We start from the raw sequence: 24099 nt of genomic DNA, 5'->3' as shown, positions 1-24099 counted from the left end.
GCGCGCGGCCCCACCGAGCAAAATTACCTCCCACCCCCGCGCGCTTATCCACTCGGCCACGAACCCCGGCCGCGGGCACATCACGCAAATCCTCGCGCGCAGGGAGGGCAGGAGCGTCTTTTGACCCGCGCGGCGCCCCTGATTCGCACTGCCGCGTCGCGATATCTTCTCCGTCTTTTTTCCCCCAACCCTCATTCTCTCTCTCTCTCTCTCCTCCCCTGTTCCCTTCCTCCTCCTGCCCAAGTTTATCTCCCTCCATACGAAGTATCGCCCGCGATCCCCAGGCGCTGGGAGCCTCCGCCGCCCCGCAAATGCTGCCCCGATCATGGTGAATTCCCCCTCCCCTCCCCGCCTTCCTCCTCTCCCCTTCGTCCCCCGTAATCTAGCCGCCGCCCTGTTCCCATCCCCACGAACCGCGTGAAGCGAATCGGAATTTTAATTTTCTGGTCGGGTACCGCACGAATTTTCTGGGTTCAAGGCAGAGAGGAATTCCTCTCGATTGAGCTGTGTAGTGTTTACCGCGTTTCGGTTTCCGGTGAACTCTGCACCCGAATCGCTAATTTTCAGATCGGTTTTTCTATTTTGTGGTTTGGGGATTTTTTTTTCTTCCTTCCTTCGCTGTTGCGTGCGGAATCGTATAATGCGGCGTTTGGGCTTGGTTCCTCCGGGGTTTGATCCCGCGGCGCCTAATCGCCGCCGTGTGATCTGTGGGTTGCTGGAATTTCGCGTGCGTTTGGTTTGGTTCGGTTGCTTCCTTCTCGGGTTAAACTCAATCCCTTCAATCCCGGGGCGCAGTTGCGATTCAACCGATTTGGAACAAATTGCGCAGGGTTAATCATCTCTGTCTTCAATTGGATTGTCCTCCTGCTCTTCTGTCTGTTTTAATGTACTACCTGAATCCGTTGGTCCTTATGTTACCATTTCCTTCTCGAATCTTCTAGAGTAGATCTCGGGGCCTCTATCTACGCACATGAAGCACTGTTCATGTTGCCTCGATTTGTACCCTTTGCCAGGGGACGCCCATGTCTATTCTGATTACGCTTTGTTTGTTTCCCAGAAATTTATATTTGTCTCGTAGTGGTTTCTGTTGAGTTTCTGTTGCTGTTGCGTTGATCACGCAGGCGTCTGTCCGTTAACCGGTGAGCTGCACGTTCTCGGGTGTATAGCCTGCCTCACCATGTAAATTCGACTTTAGTCACATCTGGAAAGTCTCTGGATGATTGGGCACCCAATAGAGGAACTGTACTGTCTCGAAAAGAATAGAAAGCAAGCCGACTGAGGAGGTCAACTTTGTTTTTGTGTGTAGGGATTTTCCATGGAACATTGATATGTGCAGTAGGGTTACTTTCTTGTCTGCGTGTTTTCGTGCCTGGCCACATGGTCAGTTTGCTCGGTAGGCAGAGTGCCTCCTCCAAGGGAGGAACGCATTTTTGTCTCCAGTCTCTGAAGTCAGTTCTCTACCTTTTGCAGATTTTCCGCTGAAAGTGCTGCGGGTCTGGAAATAATGGGGCCTTTTTGTGCGGCCAAAGATGGTATCATCAGATCTAGGATATTGCGTTGCTGAATTTTGGCGCAGGCTGCAATAAGCATGACAGTTGTGCAGACAAGGATGCATAGCCCTTCATGTTCTGACTCTCCCGTTTGGAACTTTCTTCTCCTTATGCAACCTTGTACGATGAGTTCTAAGGGTGGTGCGGGTTCTACGGTTCTGAGTTTTATTGTCGTTCAGTGATTACTAGCAAAGCCTCTGTGGTGAAGCTCGCGACCATGGACAGGTGAGCTGTGCTTTATGTTGCCAATTATATGCTTTGCGCTTTATATTTATGCACTAACTAACTTTTAACATGGATTCTGAAATTTAGCAGGTATAGAGTCATAAGGGAGATAGGTGATGGAACTTGTGGAAACGTTTTTAGGGCTGTTAAGACAGAAACAAATGAAATTGTAAGTGCAAACTTGTCAGGACACTCTGGCTGCTTGTAGCTTCTATGCTTTCAGCATATCAAATTTAGCTTTACTTTGCTGCTTTTCTAAAGTATAAGCAGTGGATGGTTACCAAATATAGTATCTTGCCTTTTTCTATTTAATTCCTAATGTTCTGATTTGAGTTTGCACCTTTATGTACTGATGAAGAGCCATCAATTGCACATATGGATGGATACACCCCTTTTCCAGATTAACAATTTTAATATGGTTTCTTAATGCATTCAGGTTGCTATTAAAAAAATGAAGAGAAAGTTTTACCATTGGGAAGAGTGCATTAATCTGCGAGAAGTAAAGGTAATATTTCTCAGTAATGGGAATATTGCAATATGTGATCAAACCACACCATTTTTTGAATTTTGTATACTTAATAATAGAGAACCGTGCAGGCCCTCCAGAGACTCAACCACCCTAACATTGTGGAGCTGAAGGAGGTGACGATGGAAAATCACCATTTGTTCTTTATTTTTGAACACATGGTAGGTTTTGTTTCTTGGTATCAGTTGCATAATACTACTGGCAATTCCACCCCGCGCTATGCTATGTTATTGTGGACTTTTGTACCAACTGTTATAACTACATCTACATGTATCTCAGAGATAAATGGATAATCCCTGTTATAACTACATCTACATCTGCTGTAGTGTCTATCCTCTTTTTTTGACATTTCGCAATATTCGTGGCCATCTCATTAGTTAAGAATGTTGTTCACTGGTTGGGTCATTAACATCACTGCATTTGCTTAGGTTGTTGTTTCATTTTCACTTGTCGGCTGGTGCTTTTGAGTTTTGTGAAGTTTCTTTTCTCAACTGGACTTGTCACTTGTGTGCTACTTAAGTGTAATTGATTTTATTTCCATTCCAGGACTGTAATTTATATGATCTTATAAGAGAAAGGCCCGTTCCTTTCCCTGAAGAGGAGATACGGCAGCTTATGATCCAAATACTGCAAGGACTTGTGTATATGCATAATAATGGATATTTCCATCGTGATCTGAAACCTGGTAATATGGTGCTATCTTCTGATTGAATTATGCTCTGCCTCTATACCATCAAAATTTCTAATATCTAACAAGACGTCTGTTTCAGAAAATCTGTTGGTGACAAATGGCGTTGTTAAAATTGCCGACTTTGGGTTGGCAAGAGAAGTATGTTCCAGTCCTCCTTACACGGATTATGTATCTACCAGATGGTGAGTTTCTGTAAGAAATGCCATGTTACTCTGTTGATTATTTACCTAAAATTTACCTTTTATTTTCAAGGTACCGTGCTCCAGAGGTGCTGCTGCAAGCTTCAGCTTACACACCTTCTATAGGTGATTATTTATGTCCTTGGCCCTTAAGTTTTGGAGCTTTTGTTGATTCAATTAGTAAATATGCATAGAAAGAATTTCACTTACATTCTAAATCATTATTTAGTTTAACACATAACAAATTCCGTATAATACAAAATAAACATCTTGTCGTGTTTATGTATATGATAGCTTCCCCTTATGAGCCTTTATGACTCAATGATATCATCATTAATGAATAAACGTGATTTTTCAGATATGTGGGCTGTTGGTGCGATTTTGGCTGAGCTGTTCACACTGTCTCCACTATTCCCTGGTGAAAAGTATGTATTGACCTGTACTTTTTGTAGCATAAACATAGACCAGATTACTTTTAATTCTGTTGATATTATGGTTGATTTGCATTGTTTGTAATATTTAGTTTATGATTTTACCAGTGAGATTGATCAGCTATCCAAAATATGCACTGTGCTTGGGACCCCAGATCACTCTGTCTGGCCAGAGGGGATGAACCTGCCTGGCTCAAGTAGATTCCGTTTTTGCCAGGTGAAATGAGTTCTGTCTCCATTCATTGGATTGAATGCTTTTGTGGCGCTAATATTTTTCATTTGTTCCAAAGAATCAAACCAGAAATCTGTGGGAGCTTATTCCTAATGCTTCCTCGGAAGCTATTGACTTGATTAAGGTACAGTGCTGAACTTTGTTACTTGTTGTTAGGTTTTGGATAAAAGTTGTGTTTAGCATGAGTATTAACATTGTAGATGCCCCAAGTGTTGATGTCTGTTTATACGAACAACCTGCTATTTTACATCTGTTTGAACAACCTGCTATTAATCCAGAAAACTGAAAGAGGTTAACACACGAGCATATAAGTTTCAGTTCCGAGTTAACTACTTACTGGGACTTGTATCATGTTGTTTTTGGTAAATTATATTAACGATGATAGTTACATAAATAGTTCTACTAGGAGTTCTTTATGTTCTGAATAGTGAAGCTTTTCTTGCTTTTTAAACTGAACTTCTTTTGCTTGATGTTATTTATCTGATAATAATTCTCCCTTTTAACATGGCACTCTTTTGTTCTCATTTTGATAGCAACTTTGTTCCTGGGATCCACAGAGCAGGCCAACTGCTGAGCAAGCACTACACCATCCATTCTTTAATGTAATACAATTACACATTGGGTTTTCTGTGGGTACGTATCTTTGCTTTTCTCTGCATACCTGACACTTTTGAGTGGTCTAGGTTCGCAAGTGGGCACCAAGGGCTTTCCATGATAATTCCTACTCAAGGATGGATGAATCTAGTGAGTTCTCTATCACAATTCATTGGCTGGGATTTTATTAAAAAAATCTTCTACATCGAAAGGGTTTCTGATCTAGCTTCCCTTTTCTTCTGCAGGAGCAAATCCAAGGCTGGAATTGGGCCTGGGCTTCGGTACAGAATCTGATGACCTTGATCTAACTCTCAGTCTAAAGCCAAGTTCTTTAAAAGGTGCCTAAAATATTTCACCCCTGTCAAATTCCTTTGGTTATTTTTGTGTGTGTCCACAATTGTTTCACAATAATTATTGATCACATTGAATCTTAGCTAGCTAGTTGTAATGAAATTAGGTACAGTGGACTTGACAATGTGAATTAGTGTTGCGATATCAGCGGTGGCCTGGGTTGAAACAACAAAAGTAATGACTAAAGTAATATTGTCGTGTGACATTAAGGAACTTGAAAGGCATATCTTAATCTGCACTGTATGTTTGCTCTAGCCTGTTAATAGTTGAAACCCAATTAGATGGAAATGGCCTGGAGCCACTATTTGGTTCAGAGTTTCTGTGCCTACAAGCAGGATAAGAAATTGTGCTAGACCTGCTCCTGCTATCAAAGAGTCGCATGAGATTTAAACAAATTGTATGAAATTACAAGTTAAAACTGGTTACATGCAGTCATATGCAGGCAACTGTATTAACTTATGTTTTTCTGCCTATATTTCAGAATCTATGTGCCAGATGTATTTGAGTCTGTTTTCTTTGACTTTAATTTGTATTTTATATTTGCTTGTAGATCTTAATAAGCATGTTCCAGAACATAGAGAAGAGGTAAGCGTTGTCTATGTGACATGGAAGCCTAATATCTGCGTGCATGAAAATTAATGGGTGTTTTGCTAAGGCTGCTATACTATAAACCTGCAGGAAAATCTTCTATATCCGGGATTTGGAAATCCTCCTGTTCAGCCAGGTATATCATTCTCCTCTATTGCTGTATCATAATGTGGGACTATTTATCCCCAGATCACAGCCAAGTCCATCTATTAAACATTTCAAAACCACATCAGACACAAATAAATGGGTAAAAAAGATTAAGAGGAACTTCCAGTGTGATACTAGTTGAACTTGTATGACTTCCTCTGATTCCCATTAGCGAGAACCACCCTAAGTCACATACTACACGAACACAACTTTCCAGAAGTGTTTAGATGTTCTATTATTCTAGAGACAGCCAAGACAATCGTGTTTGCTCAAACGTGGTTTGTTTCTACATGTTGTAACAGGGTTATGGCCTCTCATGTCATCATCACATCACCCCTTGGGGGATGTTCAGGCCATGCCATCCTGGCAACAGGCATATATGGCTGACAGGTAAGCATAAGCATATTTTATACCCAGAACGGTTTACTCTTGTAAGACCAAACCACTCATTGCTGCCAATGATTTTGTGCTTTGCAGCCAAGCAGCGCTGCCAGCTGTTGGAGGATTCTCAGGCTCTCCTTTCGGCCTGTTCCCTTTGCAGCCGAACCTGATGGAGAGCCGATCATTGGCGCCGGCGCCCATCCGGCAGGTCAATTTCTTCTGACCTGACCGGCCGCACACCTGGTGCGGTTAACAGATCATCATCCACCTGCGAGCTCTTTTTCCGCTCCATACACCCGGATTCTTCTTGGTTCTTCTATACGAGTGCTAGACTCGAACAATAAGCTGCGGCGGCAGCAGACAACAAAAATGTACATACATATTCGTTCCTAGGTTCCCGAAGTACCTTCTTACTAGAAGTTCAGCTTGCGAGACGATTCCGTTACTCCCTCCCTGTACATACCCACCAAACAACAGTTTTGTACGAGCGTGATTCTTCTCGATTTTATATGATATATCATTGAGCGAGTGATGAGTTGAAGATCATTGTCAGTGATTTCCTGAGCCACACACATGTGCTTCTTTGATTTGCTGTATTCTTTGATATCTTCCATGTGCTTCTTTGATACTGGTCTGATGGTCGTGTCTGAGGCTTGAAGTAAGTACGTGTTGTGACCTGACAACAGTCTTGAATTCTTGATGTTGTGTTGGTGCACCTGACATTCAGAGGCAGATCTTCATGGTGGAAGGCAACGCTTTGCATTGAATTGAAGTGACGGCGTACGGTGTTGCAGGGCATGGGCGCCTGCCTGACGACATGACGGTGGAAAGATGGGAGGAAAGCAAGTCGAGAGCAGTAAAGTTTCTGACACGGATGTAATGTAACCTGACCTGGAGGAAACGAGGTTGCGTGGTGGGTACTACCGTTCTTGCTGCTTTGGTCTGGCCTAGCTGATGACGCTGCGCTGCACGTGGGACTCGTATCCTGCTCGGCTGCTCCATTTGTGTGCTTGTCCTTCACACGATTGACCGTTTGAGACATGGCGACTTGCAATATATAAGCATGGCGTTCCACGAGCAGGCGACATGCGAAAGAGTCAGATTGTGTGTATGTTTTTCACAATTTCTGGCTTATTTTGTGCTGAAGTTCAGAAAATGGTCAATTCTATCGATTTTAGGCATGTATGATGTATGCAGGGTATGGGACCCATTTTAGGCATGTATGATGCATGAAGGGTATGGGATGTTGCATGCAGGGTATGTGACGCGGATTTAGGTGCCCTTCTTTCAGAATCCAAGGTTTGTTATTTTGAGTTTTATCAAATTCTAAAATTTATTTGGAAATATATGTTCGTGTGCAGTTTTGGTAGAAAACTGCAAAGTGAGAGTTTCATTTTTTTTCGGAAAACGGGCTCACGAGTTTTGCGGCAGGGCGTGTCACTATCACACTCTGGCTCGACAGCAGCCAGAGCCAGTAGATGATGGTCAAGTAATAAAGCCAGGAAAAAAAAGGCTGTTTCCTAGGTGGCCTGTGGTCTGAATTGACCTGACCTGACCATCAAAGTTTGACGATGGAAGCTGCTGCCTGCCGAGCGGTAAAGCTGCTGCCACCATTGAATGAGCTTGCACTCACTCATGGTGACTTGGCAGTGAATGTCACTGACAACGGGTAAAAGAAGACTGCACTTGGCTTCAGTGTCACGATTCCTTCTCTATTTTTTCGCAGCCAACAAAATACAAGTTTATCTATACACGTTTTTCAAAATACAAGTTTATTTTTATTTATTAAGGTCACATTATTAGTTTCTACGAGTAGTACTAGTATTTTTTTTATAAAAAAAGAGAGGTTTGGTAGAGGCCGGTAGTAACCGTACCAGGAAGCAAACTCTCGGTGGAGAGAAACGAGACAGTTGTGTTGTGTCCAGTACGACGATCTTTCCGTGTTCGACACTGGACTCAAGCTGGACATGTGTTCAACGCGAACGAGTGCTACTTGTGCCAATTAATATGCACCCGTACCACTTATCCCGGCGTCGTGAGCTTTTATCTCACCGAGGAATAAATTGTTTTTTCTAAAAAAAAATATAGAAGTACTAGATAATGCACGCTTTAAAAGAAGCAAGTAGCGTGTCGCTGGGCTTTCGCCGTTACCCACATCGGCGCTGGGATCAGGGCGAGGCGGATGCTTTGGAGCTAGGCCTTTGGTTTAGAGGTGGTGAATATATCGTTATTTTCAAGATTTTGAGCTCGACATGGCTAGGCCGGGCTTTGGGCATATATGATTTTTGCCACAGTAGGTCCAGGTTTTTTCGAGCATGAGGCCGGCTCGGTCCTGATTTTTAGGACTGACGGTCAGGCTGGGTGGGTCTTGGGCCTATATTTTCAGCTGTGTGCTTATTTTGGCTCGGCTCGAAGCCTAGCCTAGCCCAACTTTTGCCGATGTATGATCTCGAGCCTGCTTGCAACGGGTCTATTCATCGACTCAGAGAACCTCGCTGGCGATGGTGTTTTCTTCGATCTGCAAATGGTGGAGGCTTGAAGTCTCTTCCAACGTGTGTCTAGGCGGCGTTGGAGTTTGGCTGCGGCCGCTAGCTTCGGCGAGTGCACGAAACCTAAGTTTCTGATTGTTAGGTGTCTATTTGCAAAGTTTTGTGATTTGTCTTCTGATTTTCATGTTTATTTGATCATGTAACTTGATATTCTACTAATAAAATACGTGGAGATAAACACAACTTCCGCAAACCACCAAGCTGTAAAGATATACAGCGCACTGTTGGCGGCATGTAAATATTTCCGTAAGTAAACGTAGATTAAGGAAGAGAATATCTCGATTCGAAGTAAAAAAAAGAAAGCTAAGGAGACTAGTACTGTACTGGACTGGCACTCAACGCGTGCGGGCGAGTGGTGTCGAGTGTGAAGCTCGGCGTGTCGCTGGCCGCTACTGGAAGCTTCTGTCACTTGCCTTGCCTGATTCGGTCCGTTGCGATTAGCTAAGATAAGAAGGCAGCAATAAATAATGAACAGCTAGCACACTGCTGCTGCCTGGAGAAGAGCCGGTGCACGCAACAACCATAACCGTTCCGAGTATAGTAACCAATAAACATAGTTAAGCAACTACTACACCCTAAATCATAGGAAAATCGTACTCCCAATAAACACTGATCACACGTTGATAATGGAAGACACGCGTGCCAAATTGTGTTAGGCGTGTGTTTTGGAAGAGCATCTACATTGTACTGTATAACGTTTCCATTGTATATGACACTATTTTAGTTTACTTTTTGCATCAATTATACAACATTATATGCGCAGCATTGATTTTTTCCCCTACATATTACCCTTCCCATTTGGAGGTCGAGGCATGACTGGGTTGAGGACCAAAATTTCGTGTGAAAATGTGCTTCGGATCATGATGTCACGATATCTACCACGTGTACACGTGGTCGTAAAGCTTTTACCCATACACAATCATGCGTGTGTAAATGTGTTATCGTACTTTCGAGATACGGTAGATAATACCATAAGATACATGTACATCACCGTATTGTTAGGGCAATATGCTTGTTGTATTACCAGGGGGCCAAAGACCACAATATATAGTACATGTACAGATGCACATATGCAGAAAGCCCCCTAACATATGGGGAAAATACAATATACAGATATATACATCTAACACCCCTCCCTCAAACTCATGGTGGATCCACAACACTGAGTTTGGAGAGTAAGAAATCATGCTGCGCTCGAGTCTGTGCCTTCGTAAAAAAATCCGCCAACTGCAAATCTGAAGGCACATAATGAACCGCAACAACATCATCATGCACCTGAGCACGTGTGTAAAAAGCATCAACATCAATATGCTTGGTCAGCTCATGCTTGACCGGATCACGTGCAATGCGATAGCACCTGTACTCGTCAGACAAAAGTGGAGTGGGTGTCGTAACAGAGACCCCAAAATCTGCAAGCAACCACCGTAACCAGGTCACCTCAGCAATCAACAAAGCCATAGCCCGCAACTCAGCCTCAACACTCGAACGAGAAACTGCTACATGTTTCTTCGTCTTCCAAGCAACAAGCGAACCACCAAGAAACACAAAGTAAGCAGAAAGTGAACGACGATCCGTAGGATCACTCGCCCACGTAGCATCCGAATAGCACTGGAGCTGGAGAGAGCTGGAACGGGGAAAGAAAAGGCGACGAGTGATCGTGCCACGAAGGTAACGAAGAACACGGAGGAGATGACTATAGTGAACAGTGGTAGGAGCTGAAACAAGCCGACTCGGAATATGAACGGGATAAGAAATATCGGGACGAGTGACGAGCAAGATAAACAAGACTCCCAACAAGATGGCGATAACGAGTGGGATCGGGAAGAGGATCACCATCGATAGGGACGAAGCTTAACATTAAGCTCTATAGGAGTATCAACCGTGCGCTCATCCCCAAGAGCGAGCACGAGCAAGAAGATCCTGAATGTACTTTTCTCGGGAGATAGAAAAACCATCGAAGTGCAGGAAACCTCAATGCTAAGAAAATAGCGAAGAGGACCAAGATCAGTCATAAGAAACTGATCGCGAAGACGAGCCTTGACGAAGGCAATATACTCAGGATCATCACCAGTAATGATCATATCATCAACATAGAGAAGAAGAAGAAGAGTACGCCCACGAAGAGAAGTGTGAACAAAAAGTGCTGGATCATGAATACTAGGAGAGAAACCAGCAGCAGTCACCACAGAGGCGAAGCGCTCAAACCAGGCACGAGGGGCCTGTTTGAGACCATAGAGAGAACGTCGAAGACGACAAACCATCCCATCGGGAACAAAATACCCAGGAGGAGGCTGCATGTAAACCTCCTCACTCAACTCGCCATTAAGAAAAGCATTCCGAACATCAAGGCTGGAAGACGGACCGGCGACGAACGAGAAGCAACGGCAAGAAGGGTACGCACGGTAGTCATATGAGCCACGGGGGCAAAAGTCTCATCATAGTCACGGCCGTGCTCCTGCTGAAAACCACGAGCCACAAGACGCGCTTTATAGCGCTCAAGAGATCCATCGGAGCGAGTCTTAATTTTATAAACCCACTTACACGTGATGGGACGAACACCGAAGGGGGAGAAACAAGATCCCAAGTGCCGGTGCGCTCAAGCGCGGCGATCCCCTCAGCCATGGCAAGCTGCCATTCAGGATGACGCTCGGCATCCCGATAAGAAGTCGGCTCGGAAACGACAGAGAGACCATACTGACTAGGAGAGTAACGAACTGCAGCACGACGCTGACGAACAGGCCGTGAAGGGGGAAGCTCATCTGCAGAAGACAAGTCAGCAGAAGAAGAGGAAGAAGGGACAGCATCGGAAGGATCCGAAGCCGGAGAACGAGGAGTACTGATGTCTACGGGTGCTTCTATTCTTGTAGACAGTGTTGGGCCTCCAAGAGCAGAGGTTTGTAGAACAGCAGCAAGTTTCCCTTAAGTGGATCACCCAAGGTTTATCGAACTCAGGGAGGAAGAGGTCAAAGATATCCCTCTCAAGCAACCCTGCAATCACGATACAAGAAGTCTCTTGTGTCCCCAACACACCTAATACACTTGTCAGATGTATAGGTGCACTAGTTTGGCGAAGAGATGGTGAAATACAAGTAGTATGGATGTATATGAGTTGTAATAACAATCTGAATAAAATATGGCAGCGAGTAAACATGCAACAGAACAGTAAATAAACGGAAATTAAGTGTTTGGAAACAAGGCCTAGGGATCATACTTTCACTAGTGGACACTCTCAACATTGATCACATAATAAAACCACTCTACACTCTCTTGTTGGATGATGAACACCACTAATTGCGTAGGGCTACAAGAGCACCTCAATGCCGGAGTTAACAAGCTCCACAACATTCAATGTTCATATTTAAATAACCTTAGAGTGCATGATAGACCAACGCAATTACACCAAGTACTAACATAGCATGCACACTGTCACCATCACACTATGAAAGAGGAATAGATCACATCAATACTATCATAGCAATAATTAACTTCATAATCCACAAGAGATTACAATCATAACCTACGCCAAGTACTACACGATGCACACACTGTCACCTTTACACCATGGAGGAGGAATAGAGTACTTTAATAACATCACTAGAGTAACACATAGATGAATAGTGATACAAAACTCATATGAATCTCAATCATGTAAGGCATCTCATGAGATCATTGTATTGAAGTACATAGGAGAGAGATTAACCACATAGCTACCGGTACAGCCCTTAGCCTCGGGGGAGAACTACTCCCTCCTCATGGGAGACAGCAGCGTTGATGAAGATGGCGGTGGTGTCGATGGAGATGCCTTCCGGGGGCACTTCTCCGTCCCGGCGGCGTGCCGGAACCGAGACTCCTGTCCCCCAGATCTTGGCTTCGCGATGGCGGCGGCTCTGGAAGGTTTCTTGTACCGTGGCTTTTTTCGTATCGAGGTTTTAGGTCAGGGACCTTTAAATAGGCGAAGAGGCGGAGTCGGAGGGTCGACGAGGCGGCGACACAGTAGGGGGGGCGCGGCTCACCTCCTGGCCGCGCCAGCCTATCATCTGGGGCCGACAGGGCCCTCCTCTGGTGGCTCTCGGGTGTTCTGGAAGCTTCATGCAATTCTAAGATGTTGGGCGTTGATTTCGTCCAATTCCGAGAATATTTCCTTACTAGGATTTCTGAAACCAAAAACAGCAGAAAACAGGAACTGGCACTTCGGCATCTCATCAATAGGTTAGTTCCGTAAAACACATAAAATCATCATAAAGTGTGAACAAAACATGTAGGTATTGTCATAAAACAAGCATGGAACATAAGAAATTATCGATACGTTTGAGACGTATCAAGCATCCCCAAGCTTAGTTCCTACTCGCCCTCGAGTAGGTAAACGATAACAAGGATAATTTCTGAAGTGACATGCTATCATAATCTTGATCAATACAATTGTAAAGCATATGTAATGAATGCAGCGATTCAAAGCAATGATGAAGATAATGAGTAAACAAATGAATCATATAGCAAAGACTTTTCATGAATAATACTTTCAAGACAAGCATCAATAAGACTTGCATAAGAGTTACTCATAAAGCAATAAATTCGAAGTAAAGGCATTGAAGCAACACAAAGGAAGATATAAGTTTCAGCGGTTGCTTTCAACTTCAACATTTATATCTCATGGATAATTGTCAACACAAAGCAATATAACAAGTGCAATAAGTAAACATGTAAGAATCAATGCACACAGTTGATACAAGTGTTTGCTTCTAGGATAGAAAGAATAGGTGAACTGACTCAACAATAAAGTAGAAGAATGGCCCTTCGCAGAGGGAAGCATGGATTAAATCATGTGCTAGAGCTTTTTAAGTTTTGAAATCATATAGAGAGCATAAAAGTAAAGTTTTGAGAGGTGTTTGTTGTTGTCAACGAATGGTAGTGGGCACTCTAACCCCCTTGCCAAACAGACTTTCAAAGAGCGGCTCCCATGAAGGACGTTATCTCTACCAGCAAGGTAGATCATCCCTCTTCTCTTTTTTTTACACATGTACTTTAGTTTTATTTATGGTTGACACTCCTCCCAACCTTTTGCTTACACAAGCCATGGCTAACCGAATCCTCGGGTGCCTTCCAACATTCACATACCATGAAGGAGTGTCTATTTTCAAAATTAAGTTGCTTACTGATGAATCAGAGCAAAACATGTGAAGTGAATTATTAATGAAGGTTGATTAATTGGGGGCTGGGAACCCCGCGCCGACTCTTTTTGCAAAATTATTGGATAAGCGGATGAAGCCACTAGTCCATTGGTGAAAGCTGCCCAACAAGATTGAAAGATAAAACACCACATACTTCCTCATGAGCTATAAAACATTGACACAAATAAGAAGTAATAAAGTTTTGAATTGTTTAAAGGTAGCACATGAAGTAATTTACTTTGGAATGGCAGAGAAATACCATGTGGTAGGTAGGTATGGTGGACACAAATGACATAGTTTTTGGCTCAAGGATTTGGATGCACGAGAAGAGTTCCTCTCAATACAAGGCTAGGCTAGCAAGGTTGTTTGAAGCAAACTCAAGTATAAAACGGTGCAGCAAGACTCACATATGAACATATTGTAACTATTATAATACTTTATATTGTCTCCTTGTTGTTCAAACACCTTAACCAGAAAATATCTAGACTCTAGAGAAACTAATCATGCAAACCAAATTTTAACAAGCTCTATGTAGTTCTTCATTAATAGGTGCAAAGTACATGATGCAAGAGCTTAAACATGATCTATATGAGCACAACAATTGCCAAGTATCAAATTATTCAAGATATTATACCAATTACCACATGCAACATTTTCTGTTTCCAACCATATAACAATGAACGAAGCAGTTTCACCCTTCGCCATGAACATTAAAAGCTAAGAACACATGTGTTCATATGAACCAGCGGAGCGTGTCTCTCTCCCACACAAGCATGAATTTATTCAGAGAATGAAAATAACAAAATGAAAATAAAAGCACACAGACGCTCCAAGTAAAGTACATAAGATGTGACCGAATAAAAATATAGTTTCAAGAGAAGAAACCTGATAATTTGTCGATGAAGAAGGGGATGCCTTGGGCATCCCCAAGCTTAGATGATTGAGTCTTCTTGAAATATGCAGGGATGAACCACCGGGGGCATCCCCAAGCTTAGACTTTTCACTCTTCTTGATCATATTATATCATCCTCCTCTCTTGACCCTTGAAAACTTCCTCCACACCAAACTAAGAACAAACTCATTAGAGGGTTAGTGCATAATTAAAAATTCACATATTCAGAGGTGACACAATCATTCTTAACACTTCTGGACATTGCACAAAGCTACTGGAAGATAATGGAACAAAGAAATCCATCCAACACAGCAAAAGAGGCAATGCGAAATAAAAGGCAGAATCTGTCAAAACAGAACAGTCCGTAAAGACGAATTTTAAAGAGGCACCAGACTTGCTCACATGAAAATGCCAAAATTGAATGAAAGTTGCGTACATATCTGAGGATCACGCACGTAAATTGGCAGATTTTTCTGAGTTACCTACAGAGAATCATACCCAAATTTGTGACAACAAGAAATCTGTTTCTGCGCAGTAATCCAAATCTAGTATGAACCTTACTATCAAAGACTTTACTTGGCACAACAATGCAATAAAATAGAGATAAGGAGAGGTTGCTACAGTAGTAACAACTTCCAAAACACAACAAAACAGTAACATAATAAACACATGGGTTATCTCCCAAGAAGTGCTTTCTTTATAACCATTAAGATGGGCTCAGCAGTTTTAATGATGCACTCGCAAGAAATAGCAGTTGAAGCAAAAGAGAGCATCAAGAAGCAAATTCAAAACACATTTAAGTCTAACCCACTTCCTATGAAAAGGAATCTTGTAAATAAACAAATTCATGAAGAGCAAAGTTACAAGCATAGAAAAACTAGACAAGCGCAACTTCAAGATTTTCAGCATATAGAGAGGTGTTTTAGTAACATGAAAATTTCTACAACCATATTTTCCTCTCTCATAATAACTTTTCAGTAGCATCATGAGCAAACTCAACAATATAACTATCAAATGAAACATTCTTATCATGAGTCTCATGCATAAAATTATTACTACTCCCAACATAAGCATAATCAATTTTATTAGTTGTAGTGGGAGCAAATTCAACAAAGTAGCTATCATTATTATTCTCATCAAGTGTAGGAGGCATAGTATAATCATAATAAACTTTACTCTCCATAGTAGGCGGCACCAAAAGACCACTATCATTATAATCATCATATATGGGAGGCATATCATAATCAACATAAACTTTCTCCTCAATACCCGGAGGGCTAAAGAGATCATTCTCATCAAAACCGACCTCCCCAAGCTTAGAATTTTCTATATCATTATCAACAATGGTGTTCAAAGCGTTCATACTAATATTACTACTAGCATGCAAATAAGGTTCCATAGGTTTTTTAATTTTCGCATTAAACCATTCATGTCTTGACTCAGGAAATAGTACAAAAAGCTCAGAGATGTTTTCCATTATGCCTTACTAGTGTTTAACAAGAAACAAAAAGATGCAATTGCAGGATCTAAAGGAAATAGCTTCGAGCACACACACAATGGCGCCAGAAAAGTACTTTTACCTGGGACCGGAGTATGAGTGCCATTTACCTTTCCTCCCCGGCAACGGCGCCAGAAAAGTGTTTGATGTCTACGGGTGCTTCTATTCTTGTAGACAGTGTTGGGCCTCCAAGAGCAGAGGTTTGTAGAACAACGACAAGTTTCCCTTAAGTGGATCACCCAAGGTTTATCGAACTCGGGGAGGAAGAGGTCAAAGATATCCCTCTCAAGCAACCACTGCAATCACGATACAAGAAGTCTCTTGTGTCCCCAACACACCTAATACACTTGTCGGATGTATAGGTGCACTAGTTCGGCGAAGAGATGGTGAAATACAAGTAGTATGGATGTATATGAGTGGTAATAACAATCTGAATAAAATATGGCAGCGAGTAAACATGCAACGAACGGTAAATAAACGGAGATTCGGTGTTTGGAAACAAGGCCTAGGGATCATACTTTCACTAGTGGACACTCTCAACATTGATCACATAATAAAACCACTCTACACTCTCTTGTTGGATGATGAACACCACTAATTGCGTAGGGCTACAAGAGCACCTCAATGCCGGAGTTAACAAGCTCCACAACATTCAATGTTCATATTTAAATAACCTTAGAGTGCATGATAGACCAACACAATTACACCAAGTACTAACATAGCATGCACACTGTCACCATCACACTATGAAGGAGGAATAGATCACATCAATACTATCATAGCAATAATTAACTTCATAATCTACAAGAGATTACAATCATAACCTACGCCAAGTACTACACGATGCACACACTGTCACCTGTACACCATGGAGGAGGAATAGAGTACTTTAATAACATCACTAGAGTAACACATAGATGAATAGTGATACAAAACTCATATGAATCTCAATCATGTAAGGCAGCTCATGAGATCATTGTATTGAAGTACATAGGAGAGAGATTAACCACATAGCTACCGGTACAGCCCTTAGCCTCGAGGGAGAACTACTCCCTCCTCATGGGAGACAACGGCGTTGATGAAGATGGCGGTGGTGTCGATGGAGATGCCTTCCGGGGGCACTTCCCCGTCCCGGCGGCGTGCCGGAACAGAGACTCCTGTCCCCCAGATCTTGGCTTCGCGATGGCGGCGGCTCTGGAAGGTTTCTCGTACCGTGGCTTTTTTCGTATCGAGGTTTTAGGTCAAGGACCTTTAAATAGGCGAAGAGGCGGAGTCGGAGGGTCGACGAGGCGGCGACACAGTAGGGGGGCGCGGCCCACCTCCTGGCCGCGCCAGCCTATCATCTGGGCCCACAGGGCCCTCCTCTGGTGGCTCTCGGGTGTTCTGGAAGCTTCATGCAATTCTAAGATGCTGGGCGTTGATTTCATCCAATTCCGAGAATATTTCCTTACTAGGATTTCTGAAACCAAAAATAGCAGAAAACGAGAAGCGGCACTTCGGCATCTCGTCAATAGGTTAGTTCCGGAAAACGCATAAAATCATCATAAAGTGTGAACAAAACATGTAGGTATTGTCATAAAACAAGCATGGAACATAAGAAATTATCGATACGTTTGACACGTATCAAGTACTAGGTGGACTAGACGAACGAGAGGATGGCGCCGAAGGGGGCGCATCAGAAGTAGAAGGGGGGAGGAGGGACAGCAGGGGGTGCATCCGGAAAAAGAATAAAAGAGATATCATCCACCGGGTAAGTACCCGAGGTGGGGCGAGGATAGAAGGGACGCGTCTCATCAAACGTGACGTCACGAGAGATGCGCATCCGACGACCAACAGGGTCCCAACAGCGATAGCCCTTATGCTCATCACTGTATCCGAGAAAAACACACTCAACAGACTGAGCGATCAGTTTGGTATGTTCGCGAGGAGGAAGAAGAACATAGCAAACGCAACCAAATAAGCGAATAGTCGAGTAATCTGGAGAGCTACCAGAAAGACGCTCGAGAGGAATGCCACCTTGAAGGGCAGCAGAAGGCTGAATGTTAATGAGGTAAGTCGACGTAGCAACAGCCTCAGCCCAGAAATGGGGCGGAAGAGAGGAAGCAATCATCAGAGCACGGGTAGTCTCAAGAATATGACGATGCTTACGCTCGGCGACATCATTTTGAGCATGGGCGCCGGGACACGAGAACTGGGCAAGAGTGCCCTGCTCAGCAAGAACACCACGCACGTGCTTGGGAGATATACTCTCCGGCGAGAATCAGCACGAAACACACGAATAGGCGTGGAATGCGAGTACGAACCATGGCGGCAAAACGCTGATAAATAGAAAGCACCTCACTGCGAGAGTGCATAAGAAACAACCAGGTGTACCGTGAAAAATCATCAATAAACAAAATATAGTATAGATGACCCCCTTTCGAAGGAAAGGGAGCCGGACCCCAAACATCCGAATGAACTAAATCAAAAGGTCGCTGAGATACAGACGCACTAGTAGGATAGGGAAGCTGAATCTGTTTGCCTAACCTACAACCCTGACACGAATGCAAAGACACATCTCCCGAGACAGGACCCCGGAAGACCACTACGAACTAATGACGATAAACGGGAGCCACGAGAGGTGACCCGGCCGATGATGCCACCTGCTGAAAAGATCCGATGACGAAGCAACAACCGCGGGAGAAGCGGCGGATGAAGTGGCGGTAGAAGGAACGCGAAGCCGGTCTAACTCCCGAGCCCGGGGACTCAAGGCTGCGAGGGCCGGCTCCAACCGGGGCTCGTGTACGGCGGTCCCGAACAGCACAAGAATCGGCGTCAAGAATGACGCGACAACCAGAATCGATGAGCCGACACGCGGAAAACGAGGTTCATCTTAAGACTAGGAACATGAGAAACATCGGGAACGAGAGAAAGAGGTAGTAGAAAGGGTGCCTCGGCCGGAAACAGGGAGAGAGGTACCATCAGCCGTGATAACACGAACAGGCGAAACAAGAGAGCGAAGAGCAGAAAGAATAGAAGACGCAGAGGTCATATGAAAAGAAGCTCCAGAATCCATATACCACGGGGATGACATACTTGACTGTGTGGAAGGTGGTGGTCGCGCGGTGCCAGAAGAGCCAGGCACAGAACCAGCAGTACCCGTCGAGGAAGAGCCTGTACCAGCGAGCAGACCACGAAGACCACGGATAATGTCCTGATCAGATAGCGCAACAGCAGAAGATCCTGAAGAACCAGCCTGACGACGAGTAAGATGCGGCGGGCGTAAGCTGGGATCCCTCTGCCAGCAAGTAGCGATAGTGTGGCCAGGCCTGCCACAGTAGGTACAAGGAGGTGACGTCGAACCACGAGATTGATGGGGCTGACGCTGACCCTGGAATGGAGGAGTAGGAAGTATCGGCTGTGCTGGAGGTCGCAACAAAGCCGCCAGCATAGGAGGTCCACGAGCAGACGACACAGGAGGGCCAGGAGCAGCAAGAACAGAGGGAACCTAAAGAAGACCAACACCACGAAGACGAGTCTCCTCAGCACGAAGCTCAACAAGTACCACAGAGAGCGGAACACGACCACGGGCAAGCAGCTGGGCCCGGCGCGGCTCAAACTCCTTACGGAGCCGCGACAAGAACTCAAAAACGCGCTGAAACTCCAGATCCGCGCACACAGTCGAACAGCGAGGGACGGGTGGCACACACGGCTGTACGGAGAGAATCAGGCGACGCCAAATAGCGAGCACTCGAGTGTAGAACTCATCAATAGTAGAATCACCTTGTTGAAGGGCATGCTCTCGGCGGACCACGGATAGGTAGAGAGCATCCCCGGACGGGCGATAGCGCCGACGAAGAAAAGCCCACCGAGCGGCGGCGGTGGGAAGACCCATAAACTCAGCGAGCATGCGAGGCGGAACACTCGGAGGTGAGAACGAGCAACGGCACGAGCATCCTCATCTATCCACCGAGTGTACTCGGTCGGATCCGGCCGGTAAGTCGCAACGGCAGTAGAGTGGTCCTGGACCTTCCGGTCATAATCAGCCAGAGCAGTGTCATCAGCACTCTTGGCTGCATCCTTATCCGCCTGGGTAGCATCAGGGGCAAGGGCAACAGGTGGCGGTGCAACAGGCACCGTAGGGGCAACGGGGCGCGGCGGACAGGAGACCTCGCCAGAAAACACACCCCAAAGACGAAGACCGCGCATATGGACGCGCATGAAGGCAGCGAAATCAGGGTAATTCGCACCATCAAAGATCACCGGGCAGCGAGGGATCGCAACATAGCCCGAGGAAGACATAGCTCTTTTTTTTAGATCGAAGTCAACCGACGCGGAGAGAGAAACCGGATCGGGCGAAAGCAGAGCGGTCGGAGAGCGTCGGGCGGAGGAGAGCAGAGCACAGCAGGCGCTGCGTGGAGATCGGATCCCGCTGCGTGGAGATCGGATCGCGCGGAGCAGAGTGGTGGGCCGGCGGAGTAGCGCAGGCGCCGGACCAAGATTCGGAGCGAGCAGGCGTCGGGCCCTGGCGCTGAAGATCGCCCGAGCGGGGGCGGAGATCGGGCGAGCAGGCGTCGCGTCGGGTGTGGTGACCCGGCATACCACTGCATGGTGTAGTATGCAAGTCTGATATAACACCAATGAAACACCGTTCCACAAGTATTATATCGCTCAGAGTGGTACAACAGAAACATGTGCGGGTCCAAGGTATGTCTATAGAATTACAAAATTGACTCTATTACATAAGATCAACACAGCCTCCTACTTTACAATGAGGTAAAACTGCAGATAACTCCAGAAGAACGACTCGTAGTCTAGTCTTATCACTAACTCTATTTGTAGAGTATTTCACTAACTACAGAGGCTAAGAATAGACTCTAGCTAAATAGGAGCTAGGTTTAGGAAGCTAGTTCCCTTCTATGGCTAAACTAGGTTTTCTCCTTGATGTATGTGGTATCTGACTCCTCTGACAGGGTCCTGCCTCGTGAAGTAGTTGTTGACTCCTCGGCCTTTGAGTTGCACTTGTAGATCCTCCTTCGATGCCTCCATATCTAAGCGGGGATTTAAGAGTGGGATGAGTACGAGCGTACTCAACAAGTTCATTATAGGAAAGAGGTGTTTAATGCACTAGCTACGACATTAGACCGGAAAGTCTAATACCAATGCAGGTTTTCATAACCATTTCTTCAAAAGGTTGCTTTTATTCGGAAGAACTATGTCCGTCGGCCTTCACCGGTTTACTAGAACTTCATGGAGCTCCTTTCCGGCAGCGTTCGCGGTTCCATATCCCGGAACGGGGAGTGACGGGTCACGGTTCTTTACACTCTGCGAGAGGTGTGTTGCTTTACCCATAAGAGATCTTAACCTTGGTGCCAACCAAGGCTGCGAGCTTGTCCACACTTCCTATGGTGTGAGGCCCGGTATAAGGTCTAGCCAATCATGTTCCTCCGCTACCTCGAACACCCACCCTTTGTTGCATACCCCGACCCCGGGTCCTCGTCGGTCCCATTATTCCCGTAATTTCGGGGTGGACCCCGACCACGACAACGGTTTGGGACTCGTTAACCAAACTCCTTCGCCGGTAGCTGCAACCCATCATAGACCACATTACCGTGGGGAATTAGAAGGGGATCCCCACCCACCAATTGTTCCGCAAGCGACGAACCGTCTACGGTAAGCAACAACTATACCGTGGGGAATTAGAAGGGGCTCCCCACCCACCAATTGCTCCGCAAGATACAACCGTCTACGGTAAGCGAATCCGTTGATGTTCAAGAGGTGGAAACACTTTTGACTACTCCGTCCCACTCCGGATCTTATGGTTAACACGGGTATTACGGCACAAGAATCACTTGGCGACATTTGTTGTTTAATCCTAGATGGATATTAACCCTTGCAATGGAACCTCCACCATATCAACACAATCCATGGTTCCATTGCCCACCACATAGTCATATTCATAGTTATGAAAGTAGTGGTTTTGGTTTTTATGCAATCGTGATAACCATAGTACTTTGCAAGTAATTTGATAAAAGTACTCAAATGACATGAGCAAGTGATGAACTTGCCTTTCTTGGCTCGCAAGATTATGCGGACAAGGTCTTCGATGCGTAATAACTCCAAATTCTGAAATAGCATCATCGTCCGGTAAGGACGATGTTTAAAAGATTGGCAAGGATGCAATAATGCATAAGTATGAGATGCAATCGCTCTAAGCGTGACCTAACCCCGATGATTTAGGATTAGTGAGTGGTAATGATTAGTTCAGGGTGTGTTGTCCTTTTAGAGTGATTCACAAACAAGGTTCTTATTCAGGTTTGTGTTGTTTTAGAATTATAAGCAGGTGGCAAAATGGATAGTAACAATCATACACAACCAGGTATAGTAGTTGTATAATAAGTAAGGAGCACTTGTCAATTTTAAGTCCTATAATGCATGATTGATGATTACTTATTATATAATTCAAAAGAATAACTTTTGAAGAACATGTTCCTTAATAAAGAATAAGTATGATAATTAGATTGGTGGGGTTCTATGGTTGACTATGGTTTCATCTAGTTTCTGAAGTTAGTATTAGATGGATCACAACCTAGTTGGATTCATCAGCTACTAGGCTTGTATTGTTGAATTAAGCCTAAACATCTTAATTACCAATAGTTGCTATCAAGGTGGTATACCTTGTTGGTGATAGCTGGTTATTGGCTATAGGTCCTATTAGGTAGGATTGATGATGATTCCTCATTTTCTTCAAAAGAATAACTTTTGAAGAACATACTTCTCAGGTAATAAGAAGTATTGCAATTGGGGTTGAGGTTGTCTAGGTTTTACTGTTAGTTCTATTTAAGTAAGGAGTAATTGGCTCCTAAGTAGGATGGTGGTTAAGTATCCAACACTAGTAGGTTTTAGTGGAACAGGGTTCTGTAATGTAAAATAGTAGGTATGGTTGCTATTAGGGTTCATCACAATGGTGTGATGCTAATTAGGGATCAATAAGGATGATGGCTTTGGTAATAGGATCTAGGGTTTTCACTTGGTTGACCCCACTTGATTAGTTAGGTTTGATGAGGATGACACATATGGGATACTAATTAGTAGTGATAGGGTCCCCATATTTTATGTGGATTTGAACTAGTATTTAGTTGCTAGATATGAATCTATGATTATTAATGAAGTAACATGATCACATGTTACTTAGGGTTTAGGTTTGGGAATAATTTAGGTTTCACACATAAAATAGTGGAGCTAGGGTTTCTAGGGAATTAAGGTTTTGGGTTTACACATGAAATGATGAGTTCCTAGTTTTCTTCCTTATGGAACTAGGGTTGCATAATTACTATTTAGTTTAATAACTTCATTAATAAATTTGAAGTTATTAATAACTTTGAAATAATAATATTGGATTTGGTATTTTATTAATTTTCAATAATTAATAATTGAGGTAATTATTAAACAGTGTTTAAATTCCAATAATAAGGATTTAACAAATTAACAAATAAAGAAAATTTAATTTTAAGGTTTTCTTTATTTATTTACTGGTTTCTATTTAATTTGTAAAGTTTTCCTAATTATTGAATTTTAATTGAATTTAGGATAAATGAAAAGGCTTATTTAATGAGTTTTAAATAATTAAATTTTTATTAATAATAAAAATTACATATTATATTTTTATTGGATAGAGTTTACTTTTCTAAGAATTTTAATATCTCATTTATATTTTTCTGACTTAAATTGGATTTTCTAAATTTATTTGAAGTTGCAGCAATTTTCTGGAATTAGATTTAAATGAAAAACGGCTAAAGGTACACGGTTGAACCTACACAGAGAGGCTGACTGGTGGGCCTATGGCCACGTTGGTTACCACGTGGTGCCAACGTGGCAACCAAGTGCACCACCGGCGGCCAGTCAAGGACGGCGCCGGCGTTGGAGGGCTTCCGCGAGTGCGTGTGTGTGCTCATACGAACGAGGACGACGAGGTGAACCGATTGGTGGTGGCGCCGCTCCGCTATGGTCAACGGAGCTTGGCCGGCGGCGGAACCGAGCGGCAGAGCTCACGGTATGCACCCTGCGGCGAAGCTAGGGGACGCAATCAAGCGGGCTATGTATGCTAGGAGGGTCAGT

At 44.0% G+C, this 24099-nt stretch overlaps 1 protein-coding gene across 2 annotated transcripts; it reads left to right on the top strand.

The window, feature by feature from the left end:
* The first annotated feature begins 200 nt into the window (after positions 1-200).
* Positions 201-6441, top strand: LOC124704696 (cyclin-dependent kinase F-3). 2 transcript variants are annotated; one of them, XM_047236967.1, is made up of 18 exons: positions 201-328; positions 1471-1775; positions 1866-1944; positions 2212-2280; positions 2373-2462; positions 2848-2986; positions 3072-3174; positions 3245-3297; positions 3530-3596; positions 3711-3819; positions 3893-3958; positions 4368-4436; positions 4518-4578; positions 4674-4766; positions 5330-5364; positions 5458-5503; positions 5817-5904; positions 5992-6441. In XM_047236967.1, the coding sequence occupies exons 2-18, from the start codon at positions 1768-1770 to the stop codon at positions 6116-6118; spliced, it is 1302 nt and encodes a 433-aa protein (XP_047092923.1). In that variant the 5' UTR covers positions 201-328; positions 1471-1767; the 3' UTR covers positions 6119-6441. The 2 variants fall into 2 exon arrangements, with proteins under 2 accessions (XP_047092923.1, XP_047092922.1); XM_047236966.1 differs by having other exon boundaries at positions 1863-1944.
* The last annotated feature ends 17658 nt before the right edge of the window (positions 6442-24099 follow it).

This window comes from Lolium rigidum, chromosome 3 (assembly GCF_022539505.1).
Source record: "Lolium rigidum isolate FL_2022 chromosome 3, APGP_CSIRO_Lrig_0.1, whole genome shotgun sequence".
NCBI classification, from domain to species: Eukaryota; Viridiplantae; Streptophyta; class Magnoliopsida; order Poales; family Poaceae; genus Lolium; species Lolium rigidum.
The sequence above is the reverse complement of the archived record's forward strand: the minus strand, read 5'-3'. Positions and strand labels throughout refer to the sequence as shown.

Coding starts and splice junctions, on each gene's coding strand:
- LOC124704696 (XM_047236966.1), top strand. Junction 2,463..2,847: donor TCTTTATTTTTGAACACATG/GTAGGTTTTGTT, acceptor TTTCCATTCCAG/GACTGTAATTTATATGATCT. Junction 4,437..4,517: donor TACACCATCCATTCTTTAAT/GTAATACAATTA, acceptor TGAGTGGTCTAG/GTTCGCAAGTGGGCACCAAG.